General features: G+C 35.6%; 1 protein-coding gene across 1 annotated transcript; it reads right to left on the bottom strand.

The window, feature by feature from the left end:
• Positions 1-11989: 11989 nt before the first annotated feature.
• On the bottom strand, positions 11990-13506 carry LOC128290590 (serine/threonine-protein phosphatase 7 long form homolog). Its single transcript, XM_053026298.1, has 3 exons — positions 12893-13506; positions 12669-12753; positions 11990-12469 (listed from the first exon to the last, which is right to left on the bottom strand). The coding sequence occupies exons 1-3, from the start codon at positions 13504-13506 to the stop codon at positions 11990-11992; spliced, it is 1179 nt and encodes a 392-aa protein (XP_052882258.1).
• Positions 13507-26241: the final 12735 nt, after the last annotated feature.

The raw sequence follows: 26241 nt of genomic DNA, 5'->3' as shown, positions 1-26241 counted from the left end.
GATCTCCTCTTTCAAAGATGTCACCATAGCCTCTAGAGCATTGTTCTTTCTAGCCAGCTTATTTTCTGAGGAACCGATAGTATCCCACACATATTCCCTGAGCTGCTCCTTCATTATTTGCAACCCATCAATGAGTCTATCATTGAAATCGCCAATCATCTCCTTACCGTCCTCCATGGACTCCTCGAGAGTGACGAATCGATCCTCTAAAGCTGACAACAAGTCCTTTGATCGACTCATTTTTTTGGACCTTCTTCGGGTCTCCATTGGCTTATTCTAACCCACAACTACTTTCGACATCCCAACAGTGCCTTCAAATCAATAGCTTGGATACCATTAGTCACGGGGATAGATATTTTGTCTCACGATTCGTGCGGCCTTAGGCGATCCGTTCGTCCAAAATCACCTAAGTTAGCCTTTTCTCAAGTGATGATTCCTTAAGGACTCCTCCAAGGCACCAGTTGTAGAGTGGAAGCAAACTTATGTCAAAAGAAGCAATAAAGAACAATAGAAAGCCACAAAAAAGATCGCACACAAGGTGTTTGAGTAAATACTATCAGAATTCTATTACTCTTAAGAATTCACAAATACAACGGATGATTGACAAGTGAGGGAGAGGCTTTCTATTTAAAGTTGAGCTCCCCCAAAATCGACGGACAAGATTAAGTTACATTAACGGACGAGATCAATCATATCCCTTGATTTTAGGGATTTACAAGATATGCCATATCAAATCCTATCTAATCTTTACAAGATATGATTCCCTTTATCTTCTAAAATTAGTTGCCATAATAGCTTAAGTTGCCATATCCTCATTATCGGGCCAACTAGGCTTCAATTTGACAGGCTTCTCCTACAGTTCCTTGAGTCGGGCCAGTTCTCGTGGGCTAAATGATCCCCATCTTAATGACAGACCTCCAGGGGGCGTATCTTGTGCCATGGTCACAGGCTTTTCACTTTGACCTGTAACACTAGAGCATACATTCTTCGCTTGGTTGATGCTAGAAAAGTCTGAAAACTTAGTTCATACCATGTACCTCATATTGTTATCAAATTCCTAAATGATTTATACATGTAGTTAGGGAATCTATCATTTTGGCATGCTTATATAAGGCACTATACAATGTGCGTGGAGTGGGGGATGAGAAAGTAAATGGCTATCTTATGATTTTACAATTGTGGAGTAATATCAACTTTTGTAGATTGCGTTTATACCCTTTTAACCTCTTAGTTCCCCTTTATCACTAAAATGTAAAAGTAGAAACCTAAACACTAAAATCACTTGATTTTGCTTGTTTGGTATTTAAACAATAGAGATTACACTGAATTTGAATTTCAATGAAGCTAATAAATGTAGTTATATTATTTAATTTAGGGTAGCTATTTTCTTCACTTTTAAGGAGAGAATTCTCACCTAGGTGGAGCGAAAAAGGCAAGGTTTATGAGACGAAGAGCGATGTACAGTTTGTGGGAGTGCTCTAGAAGATGTCGTGCATGCCATCAGAGATTGTTCTACTACGAAAGAAGCGTGGTCTAGGCTCATTCTAGTGGATAAATTGGGTAGTTTCTTTTCGGGTAATCTTCATGATTAGCTGAAATCGAACTTGGGAAGTCATCATAACTTCTGCTTAAAAGGGGTAGAATGGTAGTGTTTCTTTGGGCTAATTGTGTGGCACATTTGGAAGAACCGAAATATTTTCATTTTGCAAGGCAAGTAGTGGAGTGTAGAGGAAATAATAAAAGGTTCGTATAGTTGGGCCTTACATTGTAACTCTTCTCTTAAGGTTTCCCATCTCAAGAATCAAAGCTTTAAGGCGTATGTTAATGGGGAAAGGTCTTGGATTTATCTTAATTCTGATGGTGCTGTGAAGATAGACTTTGGGTTTGCTACAGCTAGTGGAGTATTGAGAGATTGTCAGGGGGTTGGATTATGGGCTTTAATAGGAGTTTGGAACTCTACTTGGTGTTCAACGCTGAACTGTGGGGGGTTCTTGATGGGTTGACGATCTTACAGAGTCGTAATTATAATAGAGTGGTGATCAGATCGAAGTGTCAAGAGATTTTACAAGCTATTTAGGATACATTTTCAAATACATCTTTTGCGCTCATTAGGCATATTCAACAGCTCTTGTTGAGCATTGGACATTGGAAGCTAGAATATATTCCCCATAAAGAAAATTTTGAAGCAGATCGTATAGCTAAGACGACTTTCAACAAATATGAGGGACTTTAACTTATCGCGGATCTTCTTTAGAATTAATTTAATGTAATCTACTTGTTTGCTTTTTCACAAAAAAAAAAAAAACTTCACAAGAGAGTTTAAGAAGATATTAAATGTCTTTTTTAATTATTGTAATAATTATTTTATTACGCTTTAAAACATATGACATCATTTTAAATACGTCCACTAACAAATTCATTAATTTATTAGTATAATTTTTCCTCCAATTTTAAATTATATAACAAGAATATATAAATAGTCAATTCACTAATATAGATTTTATTTTCATAAATTGCTTTCCATAATTAGTTATTTGACCATAAAACAATACATATTGAAGATATATTATGATCAAATTTGGAGTAAAATTAGCATGGTATAATTTTTGAAAGAACATTCAAATTATTTAAGAAAAGATTCTTCGCTTTTCTCAACTTCTTCCTTCTCGTCACATATACATTCCATAAACATAATAAATTCCATGTATTCAATATAATTTTCATATGATTCTAATTCAAATATGAAATCATGAAATTTTGTCTTTCTGCTTTACTTTCTCAGTACTACTCTATACTTTTCTTCGCTTTCTTTTAACAAAATATTTTCATGATAGAATGATTTTATAACATTCTATGATATGAGATTTAACTAATATTTTATGATTGAAGTAAAGAAAAATTAATAATTAATAAGGAATTTTTGTTTCTTCTCTTTTCTTTTATTTTTTTTCTTTCCTCTTTCTTTTCGATGGCCAAAAGATAAAATAAAACTCCTTTCTATCCCTCCTTTAATGTAACACTCCCTAACCCTAAATCATCTTCGAAATAGGGTTACAAGGTATTATCGGACTTATCGGATAATTTACAATTAATACACACATAAAATAATCTTAAAGTCCTATAGATAGACCCTTGAGGTCCAATATAAACAGTTGAATCAGTTCGAGACTAAATTAAAATCACTACGAATTTTTTTTTAAATTTCAAAATTATTCTTATGAGTAGTATCCACATGACCGTGTGGATTACTCGTGTGACTCACACGGCCTTGTCATTAAGTCATACGGCCGTGTTGAGAGTCCGTGTAACTCTCTATTTATGATGTCGTCATCAAGTGGATTTCACACGGCCGCATCGCACGCCCGTGTTTTAGATCGTGTCTTTCACACACTGAGACACACGCCTGTGTCTTTGCTCGTGTGCTCAATTCAAAGCTAAAATTCATGACGTAGGGGTCACACGATCTGGCCACATGCCCGTGTGTCATGCCGTGTGGACTTAAAATGAGTATTTAACACTTAATTTTCCAACTCTGCAAATTTCAACTACAATCAACATAAAATACTTATGTTCCATCAATCTAGACACAATCAAATACGCTCATAATTTTCCAAATTTAAACATTTTATATATTATCCAATATTCAATTCTAATCACTTATCAAATATCATCAAATAATTCAAATTCACACCAAATTAGCCAAATCCTATTTTATACCATTACCAAATCTAAATCTACTTATTTCATCCTTACATTCTCAATTCAAAATGACATACACATAAGACACCCTAAGTACATGCCATTACCAATAATTAACACACTTTACCTTATTGAATTCGGGATTGGCCTGGGATACTGATTCAACGTTCTAGCTTTAACTTATCCTGCGCATGGAAACAAACCGTACGCTGAGTATGGATATACTCAGTGGTATTTCTATAATCCGAACACCAAATAAAATGAAAATATAACAAACACTTAAAAATCATAAAACAATTAGAATTATTCAATTATTTAATTCGTAGATAAATTCTTTATAACTTATTTCATTTTTTTTACTTACTAACCTGTATAGCTTTCCGTAATCCGTTCATACGTCATTTTAAAACAATTATATTATTCACTTCTCAATCACCGTTCTATGCTTATTCATTTCATTAACAATTATTATTATTCATATCATATCATTATCTTGCTATTCCAGATAACTTCCACTATATACATTCGATTCATATATTTCAATTCACATTTCAATTCATCAAGTGGCATCAAATATCATCAATTCAAACTTCAATCATTTCATGAACCATTGGTTCATGTTTCAATCTCATATCTCAATTTCAATTCTCAATTCAATTTCTCATTTCATTTCAATAGCTCAATCAATCAAATTTATTCGATTTATCTCTTCATTTATTTACCCCTATTAACAAGACTCGGACCTTGGCGGATGCAAGAATCCAACCAAACACACCAGATTGGCACCCAGTGCCTCATCGGAAGTTTGAAGCAATAGTTGACATCCAGTGTCTCATCGGCCTAGCCGAAGTAAAGTTGGTACCCAGTACCTCATCGAATCTATCCGAAGAAATATAGTGACATCCAGTGTCTAATCGACTCGAGGTCGAAGTATCCCTGAACACTTCCAATCCTATGACATGCCAACTATATCTGACCTAGCCTGATACTGTTAATAGGGTATCTAAATCTCATTTAATCTTATTTTAATCACAATTTCTCACATTTTCAATTCAATCATTTTTCCACCTTTCAATCAATATTCAGTCCATTTATTTACACAATTTTCACAATAATCATATCAATTTCATCATATTCTCAATCATTAAATTTTTCAATATAACATACATTCAATATTAAATTTTTACCTCACTCACATATATCATATAAATTCAATTCAATTCAATCAATATAAATTCAATAAATTCATTATATATCAAATTAATCCATTTCAATTATAAAACACAATAATTCTAACACTAACAATTTCTATATGCATTAAATAAAAATACAACAATTAAAGACTAAGTTCGGATTATAGAAATACAAACTGTAATTTCTAAGCTAACTCCCGTTGCCTTTGCCTTATCCTTGCTTAGCCGAGGCTTCCGCCACAATGTTAGCTACGGTAATTAAAATAATTGTACTATTAATTATAGTATTAATTATAATAAATAATTAAATTTCTAATCAATTCTCACCTTATTCCCAATTTAATCCTTACTAAGTTTACTCACTTTCCTAATTAAATTCACTCTTTATTTCCATTCAAATTTTATCCAAACTCAAATTTAACTATTAAATTTCCAGCATATTTTCATAATTTTGATTTTATTTCCATTTAATCCTAAAACTCAAAACTTATAGCTTAGTTTACAATTCAATCCTTTATTCAATTCCAATCAAAATTTCTATCAAATAAACCTCCAATTCTATCATTTTATTCAACATGAACGATACTTAGAAATCTAATAACTTTTAAAATTTCCACTTAAAACAAGTAGTATTTATCTCTAGGATTCAAAAACTCAAAAATCATAAAAATGGGCTAAATTGACTTACCAAATTAACTTGAAATATTTAAAATCTTATTTTTTCCTTTTCCTTTTCTTTTCTTTCTTTCTCCTTCTCTATTTCGTCCCTTGGTATTCTGTTTCTTTCCTTCTCTTTATTCTTTTGTTTCTCTTATATATATAATAACAATAATAACTATAATAAAAATCTATTTAATAACAAATAGTTATTTAACACTTGTACCAATCATTTTTATACATTTGTTTTTCTTTTCTTTTATATATATATATATAATAACTTAATAATATACTTATATAATAAGTAAACATACATGTATTTTACAAATGCATGTATACTAATATTATACATGTCATTATACATACCATACATTTGTCTTTAATTTATTTATTTATCATATAAATATCTTTTATAAATAATAATTATCTTTTAATAATTAAACACATGTATTACAATTGTATGTATTTTCATTAATACACTTGTATCCAATCATTACCATACATTTGTATTTATTTAATTTATTTCATAATATAATATCAATTAAATAATAATAAATATATTAATATTTACTTAAATAATAAGTAAATACATACATGTATTATAATTATATGTAGAATATTTATTACGCATGTATTTTATTTTTACCATACACTTGTCTTTCTTTTATTTATTTAATTTAGTAAATATCTTTAACTTAATAATAATACCTATTAAATAATAATAATAATAATAATAATAATAATAATAACAATTATAACATTAATATACATAATTCAAGAAAAATCTTGATTTTTCTTCCATTTATAGCCTCATTTCATGGGTATGGCTTAATTGCCATTTTGATCTTTTTATTTTCTATTACTTTAGAACTAAACTTTCACACTATATTCAATTTAATCCTTTTATCCAATTATCCTTAATTAAATTAAATTTACTTAATTAACCACTCACTTAACTTCGTAAATATTTTTAATAAATATTTAAGAATCCATTTTTCAGAAACGGAGACCTGAAAATGCACTTTTACAAGAACTGTAAAATTTGAGTTATTATACTTAAATTATCGTCTAGCCTCTCAAGATAGTAGAAAAATCTACAATTATCTCTTTTAACAAAAAAAAAATCATTCGTTAATTCCTTTAACCAATTATATTTCAACAAATTTCACATTTTAATCACCACTTATTCGTCAACCATGGCACCTCGCATGCTTTGAGATTCAAAACTCATCATCATTTCTCATGATATTATTTAACATGGTAAAATTACATTTAGGTTCCTGCTTAATAAAATAATAAAACTATAATTTAATCTTTATATTTTCACCGCTCATTATAAATTAATTTACTTTTACCGGCATTTATAAGCGTCAATAAAGACAAATTAACCGCTAATATTGACTTTCTTGATAGTCAATGGATAGCTAGTTAACTATCGGCTAGGTAGATGTCTGTAAAAAGCTACTAGCGGGCTAACCACTAGCATTGGTAAAGTGTAAACATTTGCTAGTACAAGTTTTTCCAGCACTTTTAACCCCTATTAAAGGTAAGATACTTTGTAAGGCAATTTAAAGTATCAAAAAAAGTCATATTTACATACAATGTTATTTTAGGGCAAATTATGAATAAAAGCCTCGTTTTTTTTAAATTTATTAAAATGGGCCGGGTCAGAAATTATTAACCGGGATGGGCCAGTTTTTACAAAACGCGTCCACCTCAACACGTTGTCGAGAAGAGAAAACGCTTTTGAAGAGCGCTTTTACGTGATGAAAACGCTTCCTTGAGGCGCGCTTTACATCACGAGGCAAAGCGCTTCATTGAGGAGCGTTTTCCCCGTATTTTTATTAGGGTTTTCTGCAATTAGGGTTAGGATTTTGAAAATTTTGGATTTTTAAATTTTAGGGTTTTAAGGAAAAAATTAAATAAATTAAGGTTTAGTGTTTGTTAATTAAATTAATTACTAATTTTAAAAATTAGATTATGGTTTAGTGTTTATGGTTTTAAGGAAAAATTAAATAAATTAGGGTTTAAGGTTACTTGAGTAAATTAATTATAAATTTTAAAAAAAATTAGATTAGGATTTTAGGGTTTAGGGTTTTAGGGCATTTAAGAAAAAAAATCAAATAAATTAGGGTTTGGGGTTTAGGGTAACTTAATTAAATTATTTGTTAATCTAAAAAAGCTTCTACGTGGACGCTCTTTTTGCTCTGATGAGTCTCTGAAAAATAAATTTGAGAAGACGTGTCTGCGTAAATAGTGTCAAAAATGCTTCAAGCAGGATGCATTGTCAGCAAAAGTACTGAAAGAAGCTCCCACATGGACGCTCTTTTGCTACAGTAGTATCTGAAAAAATAATTTTGAGAAGAAGTGTTTGTGCAAATAGTGTAAAAAACGCTTCAAGCAGGATGCATTGTCTGCAAAAGTATTGAAAGAAGCTTCCACGTGGACGCTCTTTTGCTACAGTAGTCTTTGAAAAAATAATTTTGAAAAGACGTGTCTGCATAAATAGTGTCAAAAATGCTTCAAGCAGGATGCATTTTCAGCAACAGTACTGAAAGAAGCTCCCACGTGGACGCTCTTTTGCTACAGTGGTTTTTGAAATAACTTGGGCTATAAATGAGCCAAATTTTGTTCTCAGGTTGCATAACTTACAGCAAAAAAAAAAAAAAATAGAAAGGCTAAGAAGGATAAAAATTAAAGATGAGTGAACGCATTAGTGCTATTATTTACTATGATGGTGAGGTTTGTCACACCGAGAACGGTGTTATTTTTTTTCGGAGAATACAATACGACTGGTTTTTAACCAGAACATAGATTTGACAGAACTTCGTAAAAGGATTAGGCGTAAAATATTCGAAACGACGCCAATGAAAGTGTTGTTTATTAGGTATCGATTTTGTGCTTCTATTGATCTAGTAACATATGACTCGTTCGACATCAAAGGTGCTCGTAGCTTGGAGGCAATGGTGCAGACTCATCTTGCTAGTGGAGCACTATATATTGAGTTATATGTACAATTTGCATCGCCAAATGATACATTTGCGGCTGCTGTTCGAGAGGAATACACGACCCCTGCCCGACACTCCGTTAGTGAGTTACATAACACGAAACCGCCAGTTTTTGGTAGCGATATGGAATACACAACCCCTGCACGACACTCTGTTAGTGGATGGGACATGCACCTAGGTGGGTCGATGTTTGGTGCTGGAAATACGTACTGGGGAACGACATCAACTTATAGTGCTTGGCAATCTACATCCAATTGAGGATGTTATGAAACACCCAGAAGAAGGGATGATGTACTCCCTGTGATGTCCACTGGTGAGGGGACCTCATATGTCACAGATGATGGTGGGTTAGATGATGAGTCCGATGTGGATCCACCTCAAGAGCCCGGCAGCGATGGTACAGAAGTTGGATTATTTTCTGAACCGGAGCCTATTCCAACTGAACCTGAAGATGTTGAAGGGGGTTTAGATGAAGAAGAAAATCCACGATTCAGGGCATACTCACCTCCAGCCCACATGCATAATGTTGATCTATCTGTAGATGATACATTGGAGTTTCCAGATCTACCATACAGAACATGAGATCATACAAGTTCGTCATTGATTTCGAGTGAATTTGAAGTTGGTAAGGAGTTTTCCAATAAGGATAGTTTTCTTGGTGCATTGAAACAACATAGCATCAATAACGGTGTTAACTACCATGTGGTTAAATCTAAATCCGATAAGTTTGAGGCGAAGTGTGCAGTGCAAGACGGAAGTTGTTCATGGAAAATCTACGCCTCGTTGAGGAAAAGGACAAGATTATGGGAGATAAAAAAGTATAAAGGTCCACATACATGTGCTGCAGGTACAGTATTTAAGGTTTTTGAATAATACTGTTATTATGCAATGTTACATTATTTAACGTACTTCGTTGACAGGTATTTCACAAGATCATCCCAAGATAGATTCAGCTATGTTAGCTAGCTTAATACTACCCACAGTGAAGGCAAATCCTAGGACTTCAGTGCTAGTCTTAATTGCCAATATTCGTAACCAAATAGGGTACACGTCCTCTTACCGCAAGGCTTGGATAGCTTAGCAGAAGGCTTTGGAGAAGATGCATAGTGGGTGGGACGCTTCATATAATGAAATATGGCAGTGGTGTCAAGTACTAGAGAGATACATCCCAGGTTGCATAACAGACCTTCAAACAGAACCTGCATACTACAACGACCGATTGCTCCGTGGACGCCAAGTATTTAAGCGTCTTTTCTGGAGCTTTAAGCAATGCCGAGACACATTTGCATATTGTAAGCCATTGGTACAAATTGACGGTACCTTTATGTACGATAGATATACCCATCGGTTATTGCTAGCAGTCACACAGGATGGTAGTGGAAGAATTCTTCCAATTGCGTTTGCAATAACACCGGGGGAGTCAGCTGATGACTGGGATTTCTTTCTTTCTAGGTTAAGGATGCATGTTTGCCCCCAACCTGATATATGCGTTATATCGGATCGAGGCACTGAGATACTAGCTACAATTGAGCTACAGGGAAGCCTATGGCATCGCACACACCATCGGTACTGCCTAAGGCACATTGCTTCCAACTACTACAGGCAATATCCATCTAAAGGTGAACGACGGCAAGTGGCCAACATGGGTATTTAACTTTATCTCTATTAATATAATTTCGTTTGGAATATTGAATTAATTTTAAATGGAAAAGTGGTATGTAATTTTCGCTATCAACTTATATTGGCAGGCTATGAGATAAGTAAGGACCGTTTTCATGAGATGTTGGCAGTTTTCCATTTAGTTAACGAAGAGGGCCATGACTACCTATGTAATATACCTTTCGAACAGTGGACACAAGCATATGACGGCGGCTTACGATATGGTCACATGACCTCAAACCTGGCCGAATGTATAAATTCTGTTCTGAAAGGAACACGTCATTTACCGATAACATCAGTTGTGTGAGAGACATATTTTCGTTTAGCGACACTATTTTCGAAACGAGCAACGAGTTATGCAGGCCAAATGCAGGGAGGCCATGTATGGTGCGCAAAGGTATTGCAAGAAATTAACAAGGCGAAGGCACGGGCGAACACTATACACACAGTCTGTCACGATCGAGACAACTTATGGTTTTGTGTGACAGAGTTTGACAAACCGCACCAAGGTATTACTGGTGGGCAATATCGTGTACACTTAAGAAATAGGACTTGCGATTGTAGGAGGTTTGACGCACTTTGTTATCCATGCACTCATGTAATTGAAGCTTGTCAAAATCTTCGTCTGGATCCTATGAGCTATGTCGACGACGTGTACAAATTGGAATACATGTACAATGTGTGGAGACACATATTCCCACTGGTCCCAGATGAGCGTAAGTGGCCCTTTGTATCGCTTGCTCTGTTTAAGCTGTTACCGAATAGAGAGTTGCGGCGTAAACCAAAGGGTCGACCTTGCTCGACTAGAATACGTAACAATATGGATATCTGAGAAACAACCAATCAACAGAAGTTATGTGGATGGTTTAGAAACCCAGGCCATACAAGTAGATCATATCCAAATCGCAATAGTTGATAGTTGTTGTAATTGTCAATATGTTGTATTATTTATATTTTATTACATGAAATAATATAAAAATATTCAAAATATTGCTTTATTTAAAATAATTTTCATTTTATTAAAAATAAAAAGTAAATTATAATTACTTTATTTAAAACAACCTTTTATATTATCACATGAAATAATATAAAAATATCTAAAATGTTGCCTTATTTAAAATAATTTCCATTTTATTAAAAATATAAAAGTAAATTACAATTACTTTATTTAAAACAACCTTTTATCTAATTACATGAAATAATATAAAAATATTCAAAATGTTGCCTTATTTAAAATAATTTCTTTTTATTAAAAAATATAAAAGTAAATTACAATTACTTTATTTAAAACAACCTTTTATCTAATTACATGAAATAATATAAAAGATTCAAAATGTTTGTACAAATATATTAAAATAAAAATCAATGTCCGTGCCAGTCGAATTCAGTGCCACATGGAGGTCGTCAATGGTTACGCATTGGATTCCTCCTTTGTCCAGCTTCTTGTGGGGGTTGTGCTTGCTCTGGTAAGGATTCTGGTTGTGGGTGTTGGGAGGATGACCCGCCTTGATAGAATAGTGACTGTGGAGGTGTTTGCATCATTAATGGCGGAGATGTTTGAAACCCATAAGGTGATGAGGATTGGTAAATATAAGAGCTCCCCGACGGCCCCTCCTGCGATCCTTCATGTGACGGATGCCTATAGATCAGCGGTCCACTCGGGGTAATCGAAAATGGAGATGAACCGGGCCATGCATTCCAACCTGCCATAGGACTAGAAAAAGGAAACATATAAGGGCTAGGATACATAAAAGGGCTAGGATACGCACTGCATCATCTCAAGAGGTTGTCTTTGTGGGTGTCGACGGTTGAACTGTTGGGCCGGTGGATATGTAGGTCCTGTTCTTTGGGCGGGTGATTGTGTGGCGCTGTTGATGGGCCTGCATCGTCGTCCCTTCTTCTAGGATTTAAAGGGCCACGTCGTTCCCTTTGGACACGCAATTGCCGCTGCCTCTCCTCTTCTGACAGTAAATATGGCTTGCCATGGATCTTAAACCATGACACGTATTCCGGAACGCACGCCAACTCTGGAGTGATGATCGGTTCCCGAGTAGGTATATAATCATACCGATCTTCCCACATTTGGATATAGTGTGACCAGAATCTCGGCCAATCTGTATGCAATTGCCGTAACTCGATTTTGTGATGATCATCCAACACCTCAGGTGCCACAGGAATCGGTTGTCGGAATCCAAATTGCCGTAATACTCTGTCTAATTGGTGCATCTCCAATAGCGAAGTTGACCAATGGGACTTTCACGTGCCAAGCGTTTGGATTTTGCAAGTATTTATCTGGGATTACTGCCCGAATTGCCAGATCCTCGTATGGTGTCCATTGAAACTATATAAAAATGATGGAAATATTAGTTAAATAAAAAAATACTAAATACTAAATACTAAATACGAATCCACTATTTTATTATGTATGTATATATATATTTTTAATACTTACTTGTGCTTCCGATCGTTGATCTAATAGAAGCCGTATATCTTCAAGACAGGTAGGTAATCGAGCATAACTTGCCGAATGGTTCCACCTAATTAAATAAATTTTTAGCATATGCTTATATTTCAAATCTACGTAATAATTGTAAAATCTAATATAAAATTTACCTCGTTATGAGTGGGAATGTATATGGGTGGTCCACTCGAGGACGTAAAAATGGAAAGCAAAACCGTGCCCATGATTTCAGTAGTGATAGGCAATCTCCGATTTTCGCTTTATTTGGTCGCGTAGCCCAGCACATCTCCCGGTACAATGTTGCCAACACGACAGACCCCCAACTAAATTCACCAGCTGCTCTAAAATCAACGAGTTTCAGCAGCCATCTCAGATTTACAAGGTTTTGTGACAAGTCCGGCATCAGATAACCTCCAATTATTTGAAGAATGTATGCTCGAGCATATCGAATTTTTTCTAGTTCGGTAGAATCATCATCCGGCTCCGAAAATGTGTCTCGTAACCAGCCCATCTCGATCCGACCTCCGTTAATATTGTCTGGAATAGCATCGAAAAGCTCGTAGCATACCGCTCCCCAATTAGCAGAATGAATGGACCCAGTGATTGCGTCCCCGTCCATCGGCAATTCTAATTGCAAATGCACGTCTTCCAAAGTGATAGTGCACTCACCACATGGAAGATGAAATGTGTGTGTCTCGGGTCTCCACCTTTCTATCAACGCACTAATAAGTTTCAGGTCCAACTTGCACCCCCGGCCTATCATCGCCACGTGCCAAAAACCCGCTTCCCGTAGGTAATCCTTTATCAAAAGTGATGGAGGACCAGTCATGTTACGGATATAGCATTGCAATATCCGATCTACAGACTTTTTATAAGAAATAATAAAATAAAAATTATTTAAATTTGCATAAATGACAGAAATCTTAAAGAATATTTAAATATTAAATTTAACACTTACCATTTGCATTTGTTCAACGAATATGTGTTTATCATCGAAGCGAATTAATTCTCCGACTATTGCTAACACGATCAAATTTTTTATTTTAAAAAATAAATCTAGAAAAAATAAAATTAGAGCTTTTCTGAAAAAAATTAATGAGAGTTTTGAGAGGAATTTAAGAGAAATTTGAGAGATTTGAGAGGAATTTGAGAGAATATTGAAAGATTGAAGATTGAAAGGATTTAAGTGTGAAAAAATGAAAGGGTGGGGGTTTTATATTTTTTTGGGACCGTTGGGGGGGTTACCAACGGTCAAAAAAGTAGCCGTTACTCTTGTTCAAACAGAGGAACGCTTCCTCAAGGAAGCACTTTGCCACGTGATGTAAAGCGCCTCAAGGAAGCGTTTCATCGACGCAAAGCGCCTTGAGGAAGCTTCTCTCTTTTTCCCGACAACGCTACCGACGTGGACGCGTTTTGTAAAAACTGGCCCATTTCGGTTAATAATTTCTGACCTGGCCCATTTCGATAAATTTAAAAAAAAACGGGGCTTTTATTGGTAATTTGCTTGTTAATTTACAATTTTGAGGCATTTATAAGTGCTAGCAAAAGTCATATTTTCATTATTAATTGTTTTACCCCCCAATATTAAATGATAAAAAGTATCATAATATTCAGATCTTATAATCTTTACATTTATAATGTAAATAGGATTAAGAAAATACCTTTTTTTTAAGTGGGACAAAGAAAAGTATTAGCTCAATAGTTCAACTTGAAATCACCAAGAAGGGGGGTGAATTGGCCATTTAAAAATTTGTGGTTGCTAAGAAAAATATAGAAATAATGAATACTTCGATATATAGTGGTTTGACCCCAATTGCCTACTCCACTACCTTAGCTTTCCACAACTAAGTATTTTTCCAAACTCAGTAATTTGATAACCTTTGAGGACAATGTTCAACATTACAAACTCCCTTAAGGTTTTTACTCAAATCTTAAGACACAAATCCTCTCAAAAAGTAAACAGAAATAGCAAACTTAGAAGAAATCCTTACAAGATTGAATTGTTTGCCAATTAAGCACTAACAAACAAGAATACACTTGAGCTAAAAGAATAACAATGAAAGCTCATAAGTGTGTATAAGAAAAGTATACAAAAGTTGATTGATTGATTTTTTAGGCTTGAATTATCTCTCTTGTTGTTGTAGGATCTTTGGAAGCTGGTATTTATACCCCTAATTGATTTCAACCATTGTGGTTATTAGATATATGAATAGAGCCATTGGGGATGTGAAACCAGTGCATTTAATTCACCTACACAGGGAGTATCGATATTAACTAAAAAGGTATCAATATTTTTTTGCATTAAATACAAAATTCAATGATCATTGGAGTTAAAGATATCGATACCTGAGAAATTTTGATACCATATGAAAAGTTTGATATTGGATTGCCACGATATTTTTTCTCTCATATTTCGCCACAAAGGCTTTTCTTTTCTGACGTGTTTATGATATGAAATTTCCTAAACTCACGTTACATAAGAATTGCCCATCATCATCTTGGGACAGGTAGAGAACCCCATTAGGTAATCGTCGTTCTTTAGTTTCCTTTAGATTTCATGTTTAAAGTCCAAACGGACCTTTTTAGACAATACTGCGAAGACATACACAAACTTATAACAGAACATACAACATAGCAAACATCTGAGACACACATACACGATCATACTTCCTATCACATTACTTGAACTCATCAGATCTATACCAGATGTATCTATCATCTCACAAACAAACACACAACCATAGATATCCTTAAATAATCTCTTACATAGACACATGCATATCATACTATAACTTTCAATAGTTTGACATCTCCATTTTAACTAGTTTTTTTGCAGATCTTCTGGTAAGGATAGTACACAAACAAGAGTTAGTCCAGAGACTCACTTGACAGACCCTTTATGTATTGACACAATCCATATTCATCTTTAAAGCCATAACTTACTCTTAATAGAGCATACCCATATCATACATCTAAGACACACATATACGACCAAACCTAACATCTTAGCTTCCATACCATAACATGCATTCTATCCTCAACATTCATTCATATAGTTGTATAAACATCATACTATACTTTTCTAGATTCAGCTTTATCATTCAATCAGTTTCTATAGAGATATCTCATATGAATAATATCCATTCAAGAGGCAGCTTCAAGACTCGCTTGATTCTCACCTATTACAGTTAAAAACTCCAGATCTAGACTTTCATCACACAATATACAACTACTACTGCTACAAAACATGGAAACCCATCAAGATCTATTCATATACCCGTTTTCTTATTATTTCTAACATTGGAAATCCCCAAGCAAGGCCTTATATATTTATCTTACCGATCTATCAGATCTATCAGATCTAACAGACTTACTCTTTCATAACATAACATGTAGAGTCATAAATCTTACCTTAACATGGAGTAATCACTAGTAAAGATCCAGATTTATATTTTCCATTTGAAAGAGAAAGAAATACTGCAGGTTCTTTAAGATTCAAATAGCAATACTTCTTAAAGGAGGAAGAAGAAAAACTTCTGATTTTTCTAACATGAATATCTATATATATAACCTAAGTCATTATTGGAATCTGACACGTGTCACAACTTTTTGAACTACCTTTACAAATGATTTGCAACTATGAAAACCCAATATTTTTTTTTATAATTTTGGTTCAGCTATCTAATTAGCTCCTAACCAAATCATATACTACGAACTATCACAATGACTCAATGAATTGGGCGTGCAACGCCTTTGGTGAGTACCCCAAACTTCTAATGTTCTTAATACTCTTACCAATCTTTTCTCCCGTACAACTCAATACATTCTGAAAACACCCATACAACTCAATACATTCTGAAAACAATCCTTATATAATATTTTAATGTCTGATATTTGCTCGATCTATATGCCAAAACAACAATTGCGGTAATAATCTGTGTCTCATAAATTACTCTTATACTACTTGCCCGCACATTAGACTAGCCAAAACTAGGTGTTATATATATAATAGTTAAGATTCAAAATATCAATACCAATCTCATAATAACACTCAAATTCATGCTTATAATCTTTTAATTTCATTTTACATAATTTTGTTGAACTTTTATATTTTATTCAATTTAGTCTTTAAAAGCTGAAACAAGTATAACTTGCAAAATTGAGATTTATTTTTATTCCAATTTCAATTATATCCTTCTAAAGCCATAAAAAAGAATTTACATAAATTTAATGTCGGTTTTAACATATTTACAATTTAATCCCTAAATGCAAAAATAATAAAATTTAGTTTATTAAATAATTCTTGAACATTACATAGCTTCCAAATCAACCATTTTCTATAAAAAAATCTAAAATTCATCAATGACGAGTTTTAAAATCTTTAATAGTTTTGAAAAAGGAGATATAAGTTAGCTGGACCTAGTTGCAACGAACTCAAAAACATAAAAATTACAAGAAACAGGTTGATTTGCTTACTGATATCTCTTGAAAAGAGTTATATTTTATGCCTTTAGATCTAGCTGATTGCCTGTACTTAGGTACATTTAGTTGCATTTTAGGGCATTCCATTAGACTTTTTCTTGTTTTAGTATTGCATTAAGAGCTTGGACTATACTTAAGTGTTAGTTATTTTTAAATTGCTTGTAGAAGGGTTGTGTGTAGTGGTGGATTGACAGGTACAGGATGAGGAACAAGAAGTAAAGGAGTGAAGGTTTTTCGGGGCAAAAGGGCTGGACAGTTTGTAAACACGAATGTCGTGGCAAAGCCGAGAAGATGTCTAGTCAGCACTTAAAGCGTATCGGTCTTAGGCCCAGTTGAACTTGTACCATATATATCTACTTGTAAAAGGAGGAAGAAAATCATGGGCTGTTGGATTTACCCTAGGGAAAATGATTATAAAAGCCAAACGAGGAAACCCTAAAGGGGGCAGAAAAACAAAAGTAAATAGAGGGTAACAGCTGAGTAGACAGGAATAGGAAGATGAAGGTAGTCCCTCTCAGCCACTATAGGACACTGTATCACTAGAGTGTGGGCTGGATAAACGGAAGCTAACTTCCCGAAGTTCTTTCGTTATTTCTTGATTCCTCTTCGTGAATTACTCTAATGAAAATGATGTTGAATGATACTTTGGATTTGAATTTTAATTGCCAACCTATGAACTAAATCTAGTAGGGTTGAGATTACTTGATGAAACTCTTATTTTCTTTAATGACTGAAGCATAGATATGCTTTAATACGCCGTTTCATTCAATTTTTTTATACAAAATTCCAAGTTTACAAACTCTAGACATAGATGGATGTACATCATGTTCATTAAATTAATCTAATTCTGACAAGGTCAGGTTAATGAGATTGAAATTTAATGATATGAGTAAGTGTTCGATCAAATACTTGTAGCCAAGTCTAGACATGGAGCAGAAATGATATGGAAAGAAAACAATATAGTGCAGGGTACTGTGCTAAAGGCTTATAGACCGATATCGCTTAAAGCAAGGTAACTTCAGGTCTTGTTCTCAAAACAAGCAGACCATTTAAGAACTCTTCAGAGTAGTAGATTGAGTATGGTTTTGCTGAGGCATTATTGTTAGTAATGACAAATTCTTAGTAATCCCGACCTTTCAAATCAACATCGTAGACCCTCTATCCTTTGCTGTAGTATCTTCGCCATAGCATTTTTAGTTGTTTACTCGTTTATTTGCATATTACACACGTAATTATTGTTGAATTTGCCATTGCATTCTTACTCTTGTCTTCTCATAACATTTCCCATTATTTATTAGTTACACATATTGTACACATCATTATTCCTTCAAATTACCACTGCATTCTTAACATTATTTTTGTTATAACATTAGTCATATTGATTGTAATAACTCGGCCATTTTATACCTAACTGATCTTTGTAGAGAAGATCTCACTTATCACTTTATTACTTGATTCACCGTGTATACTTGCATAATTTGCACATCATTTCACACACAAGTTTTTGGTGGCATTGCTGGGGATTAACAAATTGGTGAAATTTGGTTTTGTTATTTTCTTTTGTTTTCTTAGTTTTAGCTAACTTAGTTATATTTAATTTCTACAGGTTTACCTTCAGCGTATGAGAAGAGGCATTCCTGTTAATGAATAGTGTCATTTTGACCCAGAGATTGAAATAATTGACAAAGGAGAAGAAAAGAATTACAATATGGTTAGGGAAGAGAATGATCCTGGTCTGAATGATCATGGTCTTAATGATGATCCTATTGGTAAGGATGTTAATCCTCCTATTCATCGTGTGATAGATGATAGAGATAGGCTAATTCTGGAACATGTTGTTCCAATTTTGGATGATTTGAATCCAAGAATAGTCAGACCACACATACAAGCACAGCAATTCGAGCTAAAATCGGTAAAGTTTCGGATGTTGCAAAAAGTAGGACAGTTTGGTGGATCACCCACTGAAGATCTAAGACTGCATTTAAGACTTTTTCTAGAGGTCTGTGACTCGATTAGGCAGTAGGGTGTTCCTAAAGACGCTTTGTGACTTAAATTTTTCCCATACTCTTTGAGAGATCATGCAAGAGCGTGGATGAATGCTTTGCCATCGGGAACAATGGTATCATGAAATGACTTATGCTAGATTTTTTTTGCTACGGTAAAATCAACTAAATTTGAATGTGAAGCTTAGAAATGACATCACATCATGGAATGGAATGTGACAGTGGCATCGATATGTATTTACATGTAAGACCATATCTAGGATATGGCATTATACGAGCTTATGAGATTTTCGAGTATCCTTATTGATTCTGAATGGTTCAACGGACAAATTCAAGTTGAGAAATATTATGTGAGTGAACTAAGTGACTTAGGTACATATGAGATTCATACGAGTATTGAGAAGTGAAGTAAATGATGAATTTGATTAAGATATTGAATATGTGTTCAATGAGAAAGGTTTGTAAACTTGTGTGTGATTAGTTATGTTTAGCATATTTGAAATGATATGCAAAGGTTTATATGATAGTTTACTTGTATATGGCTTACTAAGCTTTTAAAGCTAACTTTGTGTGTTCTTTTCATGTTCTATAGACATTCGAAGCTAGCTCAGACATCGGGGATCAATGGGAACCATCATCACACTATTGACAACTTGTTGGTACTTTTGGAGCTTTGTATATATGGTATATGGCATGCATAGGCTAATGTAACACCCCTTACCCGTGTCCAATGCCGGGACAAGGTACGAGGCATTATCAGACTTAAACGTACACGTACATGCAAAAACCGGGCCATAAAATTTCTTTTAATTCAAAACTTTTCAAACACATGCATGTCGTCCCTTATTTGGGTCTAGGAAGCCCAAAACATCCATCGGGATTGATTTAGGACTAAACCGAGAACTTGAGAAGTTTCAGGAAAACTTAAAAAATTTCCCCATGAAACAGGGTCACATGCCCGTGTGGACATAGGGACACGCCCGTGTCCTCAGGACATTTAACTCTCTATTTATGACGCCAGCATGCAAATCGAACTACATGGCAAGGCCACACGCCCGTGTCTCCAGACCTTGTCCCTCACATGGTTGAGACATGACCGTGTCTCAGCCCGTGTATTCAATATTTAGGCTAATTTCCAAGCCTTCATGTTACCCATAAACCCTTACAACCTTGTACATATTAAAACCACAAATCATGGCATCATTTTAGTGATTAAACACTCCTTATTAAGATATATTCAATACAATAACATATCCTCTTACAAGCAATGCATCTACTCATGCAATACCAAGTCTAGATTCCTTAATTCACATCCATAAGACTTGTCATTTTGATGATCTCTTTTACCATTATACTATGGTTATCAATTTATCCATCCAACACTCATGTTCAACCGTTATCACGTTGTTTTTATAACATGCAATTAAGATATGGCTATGGCAACCTCAATTTGTCATAGAGCATACATCCAACACACATGTCATATTACCGACCCTGAATGGCAAACAAACACAATCACATCATAAACAGTAGACATGACATGAATAGCTAGGTTTACAAGCCATAATCAATATGAGCCACATCTCATGGCCATATACATATAAATCAATATAAACCAATACATTTGGCCAAAGCATAATAATACATGTCAATGAACTAGATCCCTATCCATGCCACTCACTTGAAATTTCTAATATATGCTTCATTATTCTAAAGGTAGTGATTTGATAGTATGATGTTGCCTCCAACGACCTCCAACCTCGAGCTAACCTGACAAGCTAAAAGAAACGGAAAGGAGGGAGTAAGCTTCATGCTTTGTAAGTCCATATGAAAATAATAAGCTTCCACCAATTCTTACAACTTGGTCTCAAGGTAATACTACCATAATTGCCTTTTACCAATGTTTAGGTCAAGCTATTTTCTCGAGTCACAGTCACTAAATTATTTATGTATAAAGTTATAGAACTCTAAATTAAGATCCGCTAATTTTCCTAGAAACTAGACTCACATATATTCTTACCATAAAATTTTTAGAAGTTTTGGTCTATCAAATTAGTACAATTTATTCTTTAAATTTACCCTATTTTTGCGGTCCGACAATTCCGACCCCTCTTCACTAAAAATTAATTATCTCAGAATACGAGACTGGGATGATGTTCTCGTCTATTTATCTTGAAAAAAGACTCATTAATAATTTAAAGAATATAAATTATAACCCATAAATATTTTTTTACAATTTTCAATGATTTTATCAAATCTGAACAGGGGATTTTAAAATCATTCTGACTCTATCTCACAACAAACTAAATATTCCATAATATGAAACTCCTTTGCTTACATTGGTTCTTCTACGTGAAACTAGACTTATTAAGTTTTAATTTCATATTTTATTTAGCTTCTAACTCAATTTCCACAATTTTTGGTAGATTTTCAAAGTCAGACTAGGTTTCTTTCCAAACTGTTTTAGTGTAAATCAAGGATACTAATTTATCACACCTTATTAATTCATTTTAACCACATTGGTAAAGATACATATCTATACATCATAAGTATAGACGTATAATCACAAGTTCAGCACAATATCATTCTTATAGGCATGAATTACCTATTTACATCTTCACCAAATGTGCATCATAAATTAAAATCATTTCTCATGAGCTTGGCATACATACTTGTGTTACTCAAAATGTCATACTCATTCCTTACTAATCATACAACTTATGAATTGAATTCACATCTCATCAATTTCATGTAAGTATTTTTACTACTCACCACATGGTCATAAGTTCTCTCATTTTGATATAAACTGTAAATCTCCCGTTGAACCATCTGGAATACTATAAGATATTCAATAGCCCTAAACATGGGATAAGTTGCTGACGCCATGTCCCAGACATGGTCTTACACTGGCTAGCACATCAAAGTAGATGCCATGTCCCGGACAGGTTTTACATTGACTTTCATATATCGAGGCTGATGCCATGTCCTAGACAGATCTTACACTGGCTCTCATCTGTCGGTGTCGATGCCATGTCCCAGACAGGTCTTACACTGACACACAACAAGCTGATGCCATGTCCCAGATAGGTTTTACACTGGCTCTCATCTATCGGCATCAATGCCATGTCCCAGACAGGTCTTACACTGACACACAACAAGTTGATACCATGTCCTAGACAGGTCTTACTCTAGCTTGTATATCTTGAGGTCGATGCAGGTCCCAGACGTGTCTTACACTAGCTCTCGTCTCAATGTCAATGCATGTCCCAGACATGTCTTACACTGGCTCTTATAATCTGGCCGATGCATGTCCCAAACATGTCTTGGCTTGATAACACCATTCGAGTGTTTGATGAACTATCATGCACACCCGATGAATGTCTTAAGTGTGCTATATCCTTGTTGCGAGACTCAGCTTACTATTGGTGGAGGACTTTAATTTCCATAGTCTCAAACGAACACGTTACTTGGGATTTCTTTCAATCAGAATTTCGAAAGAAATACATTAGTCAACGGTTTATCGATCAGAAGCGTAAGGAATTCTTGGAACTCAAGCAAGGCCGTATGACAGTATCTGAATACGAACATGAGTTCATAAGACTCAGTCGGTATGCCCGGGAGTGTGTGGCTGATGAGGTTGCTATGTGCAAAAGATTTGAAGAAGGATTGAATGAAGAGTTAAAGCTACTAGTGGGTATTTTGGAGATAAAGGAGTTCGTAACACTAGTCGAACGAGCCTACAAGGCGGAAGAACTTGGAAAGGAGAAGAAGAAGGCTGAATTAGAAGCAAGAGATTATCGTAAAGGATCGACGAGTAAAGCTCCGTTCTCGGCTATAAAGAAGTTCAGAGAGGACACAAATAAGTCGAGGGCGACTGCGGGGATTTCCATTAGAGCACGACCATCGATGGACTCACGAGCTACTTCGGTAGCTAGTGTGGGCAATAATCGTCAAGAGAGACCTGAATGCCCCCAATGTGGAAGACGACACCTAGGTGAATGTTGGGGTAAGTGCATTAATAGGGCTGTTATGGATGCGGTTCAAGGACCACTTCATTAGAGATTGCACGAGCTAGATGAGAAGAATAAGATGCAAGGTGCAAGACCTAGTGGAACGACGGCTAGAGGTAGGCCCCGAGAATTTCGGAGGTAGGGGTGGTAATCGAGAGGAGCCTCGATACGGTACTGTTCGATCCGAGACCCGTGCTCTGCTAGAGCATATGCCATCCGCACGAGAGGAGGCATCCTCCCCGACGTTATCACCGGTACTTTTACTCTCTTTGATACTAGTGTGATTGCATTGATTGACCCCGGCTCTACTCATTCATATGTATGTGAAACCTTAGCATCCAAGAAGACTCTCACCGTTGAGTCTCTCGAGTTCATAATTCGAGTGTCAAACCCTTTGGGTCAATACGTATTCGTTGATAAAGTGTGCAAGAGATGCCCCTAATAATTCGAGAATCCTGTTTTCCGGCTGATCTGATGCTTCTACCATTTGATGAATTCGATGTTATTCTTGGTATGGATTGGCTGACCGTACATGATGCAGTGGTGGACTACAAAAGGAAAACCATTGATTTGAGGAGTGCAAATAACGAGGTAGTGCGAGTCGAGTCTACTGATTTAAAAGGAGTGCCAACGATAGTATCTTCTATGACCGCTCAGAGGTATGTGAAAAAGGGGTGTGAAACATACCTTGCGTATGTGTTTGAAAGTAAAGAGACGGAAAGGAAACTCGAATTGGTACCAGTGGTTTGTGAGTATTCAGATGTTTTTCCTAAGGAGTTACCGGGATTGCCACCAGTTCGAGAAGTGGAATTCGGCATCGAAGTTGTACCGGGTACTACGCCGATCTCAATAACCCCGTATCGTATGGCATTAACGGAATTAAAGGAATTGAAGGTTCAATTGCAAGAATTGACGGATAGAGGTTTCGCTCGACCGAGTTTTTCTCCATGGGGCGTACCAGTATTGTTTGTGAAGAAGAAAGATGGAACTATGAGATTGTGCATCGACTATCGTCAGTTGAATAAAGTGACGATAAAGAACAAATATTCGTTGCCACGAATTGACGATTTGTTTGATCAATTAAAGGGAGCCTCAGTGTTTTCAAAGATAGATTTGAGGACGGGGTACTATCAGTTGAGGGTCTGAGAATCGGACATACCCAAGACTGCTTTTAGAACGAGGTACGGTCACTACGAATTCTTAGTGATGCCGTTTGGGCTCACTAATGCCCTGCGGTATTTATGGATTTAATGAATAGAATTTTCAGGCCATACTTGGATCGGTTCGTAGTTGTATTTATCGATGACATTTTGGTCTATTTGAGAGATGAAATCGAACATCTTGAACACCGAGGCTAGTGTTGCAAATCTTACGAGATAAGCAGTTATACATAAAGTTCAAGAAATGTGAATTTTGGTGAGAGAGGTTAGCTTTTTGGGCACGTGGTGTCCGTGATCGGTGTCGAGCGGACCGAACAAAATTTTAGCCATAGTTGATTGGAAACCTCCAAGGAATATTACCGGTTAGGAGCTTTTGGGGCTTGTCGGATACTATCGACGATTTGTGAAAGGTTTTTCGATGATTTCGCTACCGATGACGAAACTACTCCAAAAGATGTTAAGTTCGAGTGGTCGAAATTTGTCAAGAAAGTTTCGATCGACTAAAACCTGTTTAACCGAGGCCCCAGACTAGTACAGTGAGTCCAGTAAAGAGTTTGTCATATCTGATGACGCATCCTTGCTTGGGTTAGGTTGTGTGTTGATGCAAGAAGGTCGAGTTGTGGCTTACACGTCGAGACAACTAAAGCCGCATGAGAGAAACTATACGACCCATGACCTTGAACTAGCAGCTATAGTGTTCGCCTTGAAAATATGGCGGCATTACTTGTTTGGAGAAAGGTGTCATATTTATTCGGACCACAAGAGTCTCAAATATTTGATGACTCAAGAGATTTAAACCTGTGACAAAGACGTTGGCTGGAGTTGTTGAAAGACTATGAACTCATCATTGAGTATCACCCGGGAAAGGCAAACGTGGTGGCCGATGCTCTAAGTCGCAAGGCACTGTTTGCCTTTAGAGCGATGGATGCTCACCTATCCGTTTCACCCGATGAGGTGCTAGTAGTTGAACTAGAGGCCAAACCGTTATTGATTCATCAAGTACTTGAATCTCAGAAGGTCGACGCCGAATTGGTCGCTAAGCGAGCCGAATGTGTTTCGAATGAGGAATCGGAATTTCAGATTGACGACCATGATTGCTTGACGTTCAAGGGTCGACTATGTATTCCAAGGAATTCGGAACTTGTTTCGATGATTTTGAACGAGGCTCACAGTAGTCGAATGTCAATCCACACGGGTAGTACTAAAATGTACAATGACCTGAAACACCAATTTTGGTGGCCCGGTATGAAACGAGACATTTCTGAATTTGTTTCAAGGTGTCTGATATGTCAACAAGTGAAAGCAGAACATCAAGTGCCATCGGGATTACTTCAGCCGATCACGATACCCGAGTGGAAATGAGATCGAGTCACCATGGACTTTGTATCCGGACTGCCATTGTCAGCGAGTAAGAAGGATGCGATTTGGGTTGTTGTTGATAGATTGACTAAGTCGGCTCATTTTATCCCTGTCCGCACGGATTTTTCGCTCGATAAATTGGCAGAATTATACATCTCCCAAATTGTTCGATTGCATGGGGTGCCTATTTCTATCGTGTCGGATAGAGACCCAAGATTTACGTCGCGATTTTGGAAGAAATTGCAAGAGGCTTTGGGTACCAAGCTGCATTTTAGCACTGATTTTCATCCCCAAACCGATGGTCAATCCGAACTGATAATTCAAATACTCGAGGATATGTTGAGATGTTGCATCCTTGAGTTTAGTGGTTCATGGGAACGGTATTTACCTTTGATTAAATTCGCTTACAACAATAGTTTTCAATCAAGTATTAAGATGGCGCCTTACGAGGCTTTATACGGTCGTAAATGTTGTACCCCTTTATTCTGGACTGAACTTAGCGAAGGTAAAGTCTTCGGGGTTGATTTGGTTAAGGATGCCGAGCAAAAAG

The sequence above is a fragment of the Gossypium arboreum genome, chromosome 3, assembly GCF_025698485.1.
Source record: "Gossypium arboreum isolate Shixiya-1 chromosome 3, ASM2569848v2, whole genome shotgun sequence".
NCBI classification, from domain to species: Eukaryota; Viridiplantae; Streptophyta; class Magnoliopsida; order Malvales; family Malvaceae; genus Gossypium; species Gossypium arboreum.
Note: the sequence above shows the minus strand (reverse complement) of the source record. Positions and strands in the feature narration are given on the sequence as shown.

Coding starts and splice junctions, on each gene's coding strand:
- LOC128290590 (XM_053026298.1), bottom strand. CDS start 13,506: ATGACTGGTCCTCCATCACTTTTGATAAAGGATTACCTACGGGAAGCG. Junction 12,754..12,892: donor CTACTGAAATCATGGGCACG/GTTTTGCTTTCC, acceptor TTATTTAATTAG/GTGGAACCATTCGGCAAGTT. Junction 12,470..12,668: donor ATCAACGATCGGAAGCACAA/GTAAGTATTAAA, acceptor GGCACGTGAAAG/TCCCATTGGTCAACTTCGCT.